Source organism: Gallinula chloropus, assembly GCF_964237585.1.
Source record: "Gallinula chloropus genome assembly, chromosome: 16".
In the NCBI taxonomy this organism is placed as follows: domain Eukaryota; kingdom Metazoa; phylum Chordata; class Aves; order Gruiformes; family Rallidae; genus Gallinula; species Gallinula chloropus.
Genome location: NC_140101.1, coordinates 3,826,904 through 3,836,304, shown reverse-complemented (window position 1 = coordinate 3,836,304; position 9,401 = coordinate 3,826,904). Strand labels below are relative to the sequence as shown.

The window sequence follows — 9,401 nt, the reverse complement described above, 5'->3', positions numbered from 1 at the left end:
TTTCAAACGACATTGCTGATCCATATGGGACAGCATAAAAATACTTTTCTTTCTTTTAAAATTGAAGTTCAATGACTGTGCCAGGCAATGTAACCCGCTTTCCAGACTTGCTGCAAGCAGCGTAGGGAACCCTTTGTTAGGTGAGTATTGATATGATTCACGTATTAGGCCAGTTTAACATCTCATGGGAGTCTAAAACTTGCTTAAACTACATAGTATGTTTAATGCTGGAGCCATGTTTTTAAAACAATACATATAAATAGAAATTGCCTGAATGGAAAAACTGTAGAGTAATTGCTAAAGAAATACTCTGTTTATAACGAGTGCACAGGTTAGAATTCCTCTTGTCCAAGCTTTGATTTAAATTCAGAGACACAAACCCCTTAATTACGGAAAAGTGTGGAGGGAAAAAAAAATTGTAACGTGTTTAATCCAAACTTCAGTGTAGAATCTTCATGGGATATAAAAAGAAACTGGGAAGATTCCTAAAGTAAGAACACTTTGCTTGTTACATCTTTACTCTCTTCTCCCCTTCCTTTAGTGTAAAATTTTTAGTAAAATTCCAGATTAGTTTCAAATCTTATTTTTTCAAAATTTATTGTTCTTCATTGACAACACTTACAGACCACATTCCCCTCACCAACACGTCTCTGCTTGGCTAGCCATGGGACTCCTAATGCTCTGGAACTGAGAAACTTTCCTTTTCAATGCAGCTCTCGCCTCAGTAGTTTACGTGTCAGAAACGTTAACAACTTTGCACCTTTTGAAAGAATGTCACTTTTATAACGATTAAACACTGTACATAAGATAACTGTGTTAGTATATGTTAATACAGCGATGTAGAGAAACCATCTAGAAAGAAATGACAATAAATACTTAATACCCTTCGCGCCTCTAGATGGTGGCAGAGATTTTTTAAGTGAGACCTTTGAACTAGGGCATCTCCCTGGTAGGGCCAGGGGAGGGCTGACTCTGGCTTTGATCAGCTGGGTTGGGGTCTGTACTTTCTGTTCTCACCAAGATGCTTGTTAATTAGCTGCAGATGATTTAAAGCAGAGCTTTGACAGCCCCACCGTTAAGGATTTCCCAGCCGTGGGTAGACACAGTTCCTTTGTCGCCTGTTGTCCTGTGGTATGTCAGCTCAGAAACATGGGGTGACAAAGGGCAGAGGCCTGGAGCAGTGATGGTGGGGAACACACGGCATGGATGTGTGGTGGGACATGGCATGGAGGGAGTCAGCCATGGTGGAGAGGCAGAGTGTTAGCTGGGGCCTGAGTGGCATTGTACTAAAAAACGTAGTGGAAGTGAAAAATGAACTTTGGCCTCGCTGTCTTCTGTTTGTCTCTCTGAGGCAAGGGCAGGCGGTGACAGGGGAGCAGCCTTCTTGGGCATCGGGTGTTTATATAATTGCCAGTACCCTGATTAATGAGGACAGGAACCCTGTGCCCAAAATTACCCAGGAACAGCGGCACTGCTCGGCCGTATTTATTCCTGTTAAATAATTTTAAAACTATTTTCGGTAATTATTCTGCCTATAATGTTATTTTAAAAACGAATTCCAGACTCTTCCTCCAGCAGCGCTCTGTGCCCCTGCTTGGTGCAGCGCAGGTGCCTGCGCCCTGCCTGAAGGAGCCCCGGGGAGAGAGGTGGATTTATTTTTGTAATGTTTCGGAGCGGTCGCTGCCCCGCGTTGGGCCGAGGGGCCGCAACCGGCGCTGAAGGCGGCTCTGGAGCCGGGCCGGGCCGCAGCCTGTGCCGGGCGGGGCGAGGAGCCGCCATCTTCCGCCGCCGTGACACAGCAAGGCGCCTCGCGCCGCCGCCCCCTGACTGACAGCCGCGCCGTCCAACCGCGCGGGGCCGCGGGGGCCGCCCCGCCCCGCGGCGGGAGGGCTTCCGGCGCGAGGGGCAGGAAGAGCGGAGCGGCGCGGGGCCTGCGGGCGGTGGCGGCAGGTACCGGCGCGGGGCGACGGGCCGAGACGGGCCCGGCTGGGTTCTGCCGCCGGCTCCTCGCGGCGCGGCCCAGCCCGGTTCGGCGCTCGCTGGGGCCCGGCCGCGACCCGCGCGGGGGAGCGGGGTCTCTTGCTCGGGGAGTCCCGGGGGGGAGGGGGACGCGGCGCGGCGGCCTCTGGAGGCCCGGCCGGAGATCGCGACCTCCGGGCGGGTGAGGGTGCGAAGGGGGGGGGCGGGGGTGGGGGGGGGGGCGGTCGTGGCCTGCGGGCGGCCTGCGCGGCGCCGGCCTAAGCTGCGCGGTGCTGCCGGCCTGTCCCTGCGGCGGGCGGACGGGCGGCCCCGCTCCTCATTTCCGTGAGGGGCTCGGGCCGTGTTCCCCTGCAGCGGTGCGGGGCCTGCGCGGCCGCTGCCGGCGGTGCGCTGGGATCGGCCGGCACGGGGCGGGGGGAGGGCGTTAGGCGGTAGTGCCAGCGCGAAAACAACTGCAAAGTCATGCAGGCCGGCCCTGCTGCCGGCATCGCTGCCGAGACCCGGGCCGAGAGGCGCTCTCCTCGGGAGACGCGAAGCCGCTGTGGGGGGAGGGCGGCCGCGGAGGGCTCACCCGCGCAGCGTCGCGCTAGCCTGCGGTTCTCTGTAGGGATGCTGCAGCAGGAGTCTGAAGATAGGCTTCTTGCGGTTAAAACGACCCTGACCCGGTGAGCCGTGAAAAGAACCAGAGAAGGAAGTGCCTGGGGGGTGGTGTATTCACTTTCGAGTAGGGGGATAGGCTCCTTGGTATTGACTCTGGGGAGCATCGTGTTTTCATCACTTCAGCTCTCCCTGGACCACCCTGAAATTCTGCTGGCAGTGAGGGAGATTCCTTTTGTGGGGCTTGCTTGGTAGAGGTTGAAACTTGATATTGAGAGGAGAGAATAGGAGAAGGTCCCTCATCGCTTCTGCTGCTCTCTGTCTTTCCAGGATGTCTTCGGGTGCGTTATTCCCAAGCCTGGTGCCAGGCTCCCGTGGCTCTTCGAGTAAATACCTGGTGGAATTTCGGGCAGGGAAGATGTCCCTGAAAGGCAGCACCGTAACCCCAGACAAGAGAAAAGGCCTGGTTTACATCCAGCAAACTGACGATTCCCTCATTCACTTCTGCTGGAAGGACAGGACTTCAGGCAACGTTGAGGATGTGAGTATGGTTTTGTGCTTCAGTGCTGAGGCCTAAAGTCATGGTCTGTCTTGTTCTTGTTCTGCTGACACTCCTGAAAGAGCTTCTCCAGGACAAATTAGGGTGAGAATGCCACCATGGCCTGTCAGACCTGCACTTCCCAGTCCACTCTGCTCTGAGGAGCAAATTGAAGAAGGTTTGGGGAGGAGGGCAGAGGGCTCTGGGAGGCTAAATGGAATACTCATGTATTCTCAAATGTTTGTTCCTACTGCCATGCTTTCCAGGATTTGATTATTTTTCCTGATGACTGTGAATTCAAGAGGGTACCTCAATGCACTACGGGCCGCGTGTATGTATTGAAGTTCAAGGCAGGATCAAAACGACTCTTCTTCTGGATGCAGGTTTGTGGGAAGTGAAAAATAGAGGTCTTGGAACAAAATCCTTCCAAGGTTTGCCTTGTACCAAGAGCAACTTTCTTGTAGGAGCCAAAGACAGACAAGGATGAAGAGCACTGCCGTAAAGTGAACGAGTATCTCAACAATCCACCAATGCCTGGTGCTTTGGGTGGAAATGCAAGTGGAGGCCACGAGCTCTCGGCATTAGGAGGTACAGTCCATTCTCTGCTCCTTCACATGAGAGGCTTTTTCTTTTTAAATTCATCTTTAGAATAAGCACTTGCAGTTCCCTAGGAAAGAAATTCCTGATGACTGTGGAGGGTGAGGTGGGGACATTGTTAATGCCAGAAGCGTAAACATGCTTTTAGCAGAATAAACTGTGCTGTTACAATAGGTGAAGGCTGAAAGTTAAGACTGCCAGGAGAAATCTCTCTTTGTTTCCAGTAGATTCTCTGGAGTCTTACCTCTTTATGAAGCTAAGTTGCATTTATCTTTTATGAGCGTCATAAATCAGTAAACACTTGAAACTGTTTTTTCCATACAGAATGTGATGCCAATTAATCTCCTGCTGTTTGAGCCGGAGTGCTGTGAAAAAAAAAAACAAACCTATGTGAATATGTTGTGTTTCAGAATGTTTTTGTTTTTAGGTGAGGGTGGCTTGCAAAGCCTTCTTGGAAACATGAGCCATAACCAGCTCATGCAGCTGATCGGACCAACGGGCTTAGGAGGACTTGGTAAAATGCTTTAATATCTTTATGCCAAAATGGTATTTTTTCCTGCCAGGTTAAATCTTACCTGACTGTTCCCAAGTAGCGCTGTTGATGTGAATAGCGCTGCTTTCACGTGAGAAGGCAAGGCCCTGCCTCAAAGATGAGCTAAGGGGCAAAAATAAAAGGATTCAGGAGACAAAGGGATTCTGCACGACACTCCTCTTTGGGCTTGGCCTGCCAGGAACATTGGTTCTGCTCCTTGCTTCACTGAATCTTCTGCTTTTTTTTTTTTCCCCTTCCTTCCCCTATCTCCCCTTCCTCCCAAATATTGACTGGAGCAGGGACTGACACCCAGGGCCTCGTCCCTTGTGAACATCCCAGTTACTGAGCTGTGGATTTGCTCCTGTTTCTGATCCAGTGAATATTTGTGTCTAAAGAGTAGAGCATTCAGAGGAAGGTTGGAGCGTTCCCACCCCACAGCATGCTCTAGTCAGAGCAGTAAGGCTCAGGTGAGGACTCTCTCCTGGGCTGCCCTGGGGAGAGTGGGAATCACCGTGCTGTTGTTCTGAAGGGGGTGAGAGGTGTGTTGAGTCCATGCTATGGGCTGATCCTGACCCTTCCTGTGCTCCAAGCCCAACAGAGAGCGTTCCTGAGAGGTCAGAGCCGTGAGCATGGAAGTAGGAAAGGATTGCTTGGCAGACAGCAGTGACTAAGGTTCCATTCTTAAGCTCCTAAGACCATTTTTTGTGGTTCTAGCTCCTGTCTTTTTAGCTTCCAATGCAAATCTCATGTTAGTGCTTGAAGATTCTAGCTTTTTAGGATGTGTTTGGAAAAGATCTTCCTCCTTGAAGCTTCACATAACTCCTGAGACTGTCTCCCTCTTCTTCTCAACACTTTTTCTCAGCAGCTCTCCTTTCTTTGCCTTTACATCTAGCCGTAAGACAGCTTGACATGGAACTCACTGCAGTAACACGAAGAAAACCATCTGCTTGCCTCTGCAAATGGTGGTTGTGGTGATCTCTCTTCCCCCAGCAGCCTCTTGGTCTTTTTCATCCAGTTTGCATCTCTCTCAGGACTCTGCCTTTCTTGCCAAGCTCCAGGAGCTTTCTTGCCCCTGGGTAAAGGTTCCTAGCAAGGACAGAGTAGAGCAGCGTGTGGCACAGCCCTGTTAGCTTCATCCTGCCCTTCCTGCTGCTGCCAAAGCTCTGATCAGTGAGCATGGGTGTTAATGGGCATTGTTCACAGGAGTGGGTCCTGTATGGGGGTGAAGCTGGTGGCTGGTTCTGACCTCTGCTGTTCTGCAGCTTCACTTAATCATGTGTTTGCTAATGAGGAGCTGTCGTTCTGTCCTCTGCTTGCAGATAGTTCCCAGAAGGCGGGTGACAAACACCGGTCCTTGCGTAGGGACGTGGGTATCGTTACATGTGGTACAGGAAACCATTGGATGGGAAGTGTGTGGTTGATGTGGCTCTGAGGCGTTGGAGGGGGAAAATCCGTCACTGGATCTAGAAGCCAGGCATTTCCTCAGCTCTTTTAGTGGATGATAAGCCATTGGTAGTTGGGATGTGCGGATGAAGGAGGCCAGTTCTGATCTCTTCTGTGCACGGCAGCTGGCTCAAAGGCTGAGTGGTGGTTTCCTGACCCTCTACTGGGATTGTCTTTCCTTTGCTCTGCCTGTGAAGTGTTTAAGGACTCTGCTGATCCTGCTGCTGCACCTCTGCATTAGGTTTGAAGCTGCAGACCCCAGGTTTCGGAGAGGTGGCAGTGGTGGCTCGAGGGCTGCTTCTGTCGTCTTTGGCCAAGGGCCTTGGCTTTAGAGAGCAGTCTGACTTTTGGGAACCAGTAGATAAGAGGAGAGGGCTGTGTGACATTAGCATGTGTGCACAGCACAAACCAAAGTGAGTTTATCCTTGTATACAGACAGAAATTGAGTCATTTCTAAAATGTGCATACTCTTAAGGCAGTGTTCTAATAGGGATGGGATGCAAAATCAGAAAACAAGGAAGGGGTGGGGGGGGTGGTCTGGGGTCTTTCACCCCCTCCTTTATTTTAGCAAATAAAACCTTTCAGGTACAAGAGTGACCTCTCTAGAGAAGAGAGGTGAAAAAAAATACCTCAAACCCTGAAGAGATACATTTCTAAGCCTGTTCTTCTTTTGTGTTTACGGAAGGTGGGCTGGGTGCGCTGACAGGTCCTGGGCTGGCCAGTCTGCTTGGAAGTGGGGGACCCCCGACCAGCAGTTCATCGTCAAGGTAGGGTGTGCTGTCTGATCTGGGTTTGGAGTATTTTTGTAACTCCTAAGTCACCACTTCTGTGGGGGGGAAATCATGGCTTATTGAACAGGAAATACGGGAATTCAGATTGCTTGTTACCTCTTTAGGTAATGAGGGTAGGAGCCCTTCATGTGTAAAGGCTTGACAAGAAGCTTTTCAAAATACAGGAGGCAAAGCTGGTGTTTTTGCAGGGAATTAATGACACTAATTATCTTCTCCAGCTCTCGCAGCCAGTCAGCTGCTGTGACACCATCTTCCACAACTTCTTCCACACGTGTGACACCTGCCCCGTCCGTTCCTGCGGCTGCGTCTGTGACCAGTCCGAGCCCCGTACCGAGTTCGGGTAATGGAACCAGCTCAGCCACGAGCCCAACTCAGCCCATTCAATTGAGTGACCTTCAGAACATTTTAGCTACTATGAATGTGCCATCTGGAGCAGGAGGACAGCAAGGTAACGGTGTTCTGACCACTCAGCTCATGGATCCAGCAGTCCTTTGGAGCTGTTTAACTGTCCTGTCCTGTTCCAAACTGGTTTGAAAGGTCTCTTAATATATTTTTTGGTTCTTTTTTTTCATTTGAGTGTTGTTTGTGGCTGCTTCAAGGTCTTATTCTCACTCTGAAACAGTGAGAGGCAGAAAGGACGCTAGCAGCATGCTAACTACATTTCAGTGCTCCTCTGACCAGGCAACATGTTTGGTTTGCATGACAGGAGTGTGGGGTTCTGTGCACAGTCTGACAGCCCAACTATCTGTTTCTTCCTAGTTGACCTGGCGGCTGTTCTGACTCCTGAGATAATGGCTCCCATCCTGGCCAACGCTGAAGTTCAGGAGCGGTTGATGCCTTACCTTCCCTCAGGGGAATCCCTGCCGCAGACTGCCGAAGAGATTCAGAATACCCTGACGTCTCCTCAGTTTCAGCAGGTACCTGTGAGCTCTCACAGCAAATGCAGTCCTTCCCTCCCCTGTGTGTCACGAGCGCCTTGCCCAGCTTTTCCAGGTTCCCCATGCTGGTCAGGGTTGGAATTTTCTTTATAGAAGTGGAATTTTCTTTATAGAAGGAGGAGTGATGTGGTTTAATGAAGCAGTAATTCTTCCTTCCTGTGCTCCCCCAAGGGCAGATCAGAATGCGTTGTGCTTTTTGTCTGGGAAGTGGGCTTTACCATTTGTGTTAGTATAAATGTTCTCTGGCCAGTAACAGAAACCAGTAGCAAAGTCATTCTTACTGGTCAGAGTGGGTTGTGAGCAAAGCTTGTTTCAGGTGACTGAAGAGACATTTGCAGCACTACATCCCTTGTTCCTCTTCAAATACTAGTTCCTAACCCCAGAGTTGCCTGTGTATGATTAAAGCTGGTGTGTGACAGGCCAGTCTGAGCTGGTCACACTCATGGATTGGAATTTGTCAGTTTCTGAAGTGTCAGTGGCTAAATGAGTGTTTTCAGTTTAAACCACAGCAACTCTTCTATGCAGGCAAGACTTGAAAACGAGGGATGTTTTTAATTGGGGGGTTGATAGAGTGTCTGCATCTAGCTGAAGATTGAAGTTGTCCATGTGCTGAACTGATGGGAGGTTTTAATGTCACTGGTTGGGGTGTTGCCTGGTCTCAATGGAGGTGTGCTTACAGCTCACATGGTCGCTGTCACCCTGTACAGTCACCGTGCTGGCACAGGACCACTCTCCTCACGCGGGTATTGCACAGGAGCTGCCTGATGCTGGAGAAGCATGATCCAAACTCTCTTTTTGTGATGTTTTGACTCCAATTCACAGGCATTGAGCATGTTCAGTGCTGCCTTAGCTTCGGGACAGCTCGGCCCGCTAATGAGTCAGTTTGGCTTACCTGCAGAGGCAGTAGATGCAGCTAATAAAGGAGGTACGTGGCGGTGCGGTCGGGAACATGGTGAAGTGGTTTGTTGGGGGGGGGTTTGGCACTGCACACAGCTGTTGAATGGAACAATCAGCTGTTGATTTACTGCTGGGAGCTGCTGCTTGTGCTGTTCTTTTTTACAAGGAAAAGGCCAGTGGCTCAGGTGTTCCCCGGCAGACAGCATGATGTCAGACCTGTGTTTAGAGAAGTCAGGGTTCTGCCAGGGCCATGTGCTGTGCCGCCTCGGCAGTGTGTTCCTGATAAAGACACAAAAAGCTTGGGAAATGTCATAGTCACCTTGCTCAGTCATGTCTTTTCGTGGGAACTACTGAGTCATCGGCAGTAAGTCCCCAACTGGGGCCTCTGGCTCTGGGAGAGGGCTGTCAGTTTTCCCTGAGGACCTTCTAGCATCCATTCTGTGAGGGAAGCAATGCTGAGCTTAGGCCACCTCTGCACAGAGTTCAAATGCAGAAAGCCCTGGCCATGTCAGAGACCTCCAACTGTTATATATTAATGGAACATTAAAATTTTCCATCCTGTGAATAGATTCTTACTAAAGCAACTGTTTGTTTTCCAAGTAATGAAGCTTAACCCCATGTGGACAATGAACGCTAGCCCACAAAGCACCAAGTTAAGTAACTGATGTGTTTCACTTCTAGATGTAGAAGCGTTTGCCAAAGCAATGCAGAACAGTGTCAAGTCAGACCAAAAGGAAGGAGACGCTAAGGACAAGAAAGATGAAGAGGAAGATATGAGTTTAGATTAAGTTATTGGCTCTTCCTTACAGATACTCCTAGATACTAACTTAAGCAACTGCAGTAGGATTACTAACTTCATATTATGCTTATATAAATCTACAAATAAAGGAATTTTCTTTATCTGCCATGCTGTTCTCAGTCTATTTAACATGCAGTTAAGCAGTACTTGCTCTTTATTTTCAGTCTTGATGTTTTGCCATCAGCCCAGACTGATTCTTCTGCTTTTTTTGTGATAAAAGGGTTGAGTGCCATGATCACAGGAGTAAGGGACAGCTGAAGGGCCTGCTGCTGACCCCCAGCCGCCTCTG

General features: G+C 50.0%; 1 protein-coding gene across 3 annotated transcripts; it reads left to right on the top strand.

Annotated features, from left to right (window-relative positions):
* The first annotated feature begins 1,906 nt into the window (after positions 1-1,906).
* ADRM1 (ADRM1 26S proteasome ubiquitin receptor) lies at positions 1,907-9,218 on the top strand. Of its 3 annotated transcripts, none has more exons than XM_084271610.1 (10): positions 1,907-1,950; positions 2,908-3,118; positions 3,382-3,498; positions 3,580-3,703; positions 4,140-4,226; positions 6,373-6,454; positions 6,697-6,926; positions 7,238-7,395; positions 8,239-8,341; positions 8,995-9,218. In XM_084271610.1, the coding sequence occupies exons 2-10, from the start codon at positions 2,909-2,911 to the stop codon at positions 9,099-9,101; spliced, it is 1,218 nt and encodes a 405-aa protein (XP_084127736.1). In that variant the 5' UTR covers positions 1,907-1,950; position 2,908; the 3' UTR covers positions 9,102-9,218. The 3 variants fall into 3 exon arrangements, with proteins under 3 accessions (XP_084127736.1, XP_084127738.1, XP_084127737.1); XM_084271611.1 differs by lacking the exon at positions 1,907-1,950 and adding an exon at positions 2,137-2,161; XM_084271612.1 differs by lacking the exon at positions 4,140-4,226.
* Positions 9,219-9,401: the final 183 nt, after the last annotated feature.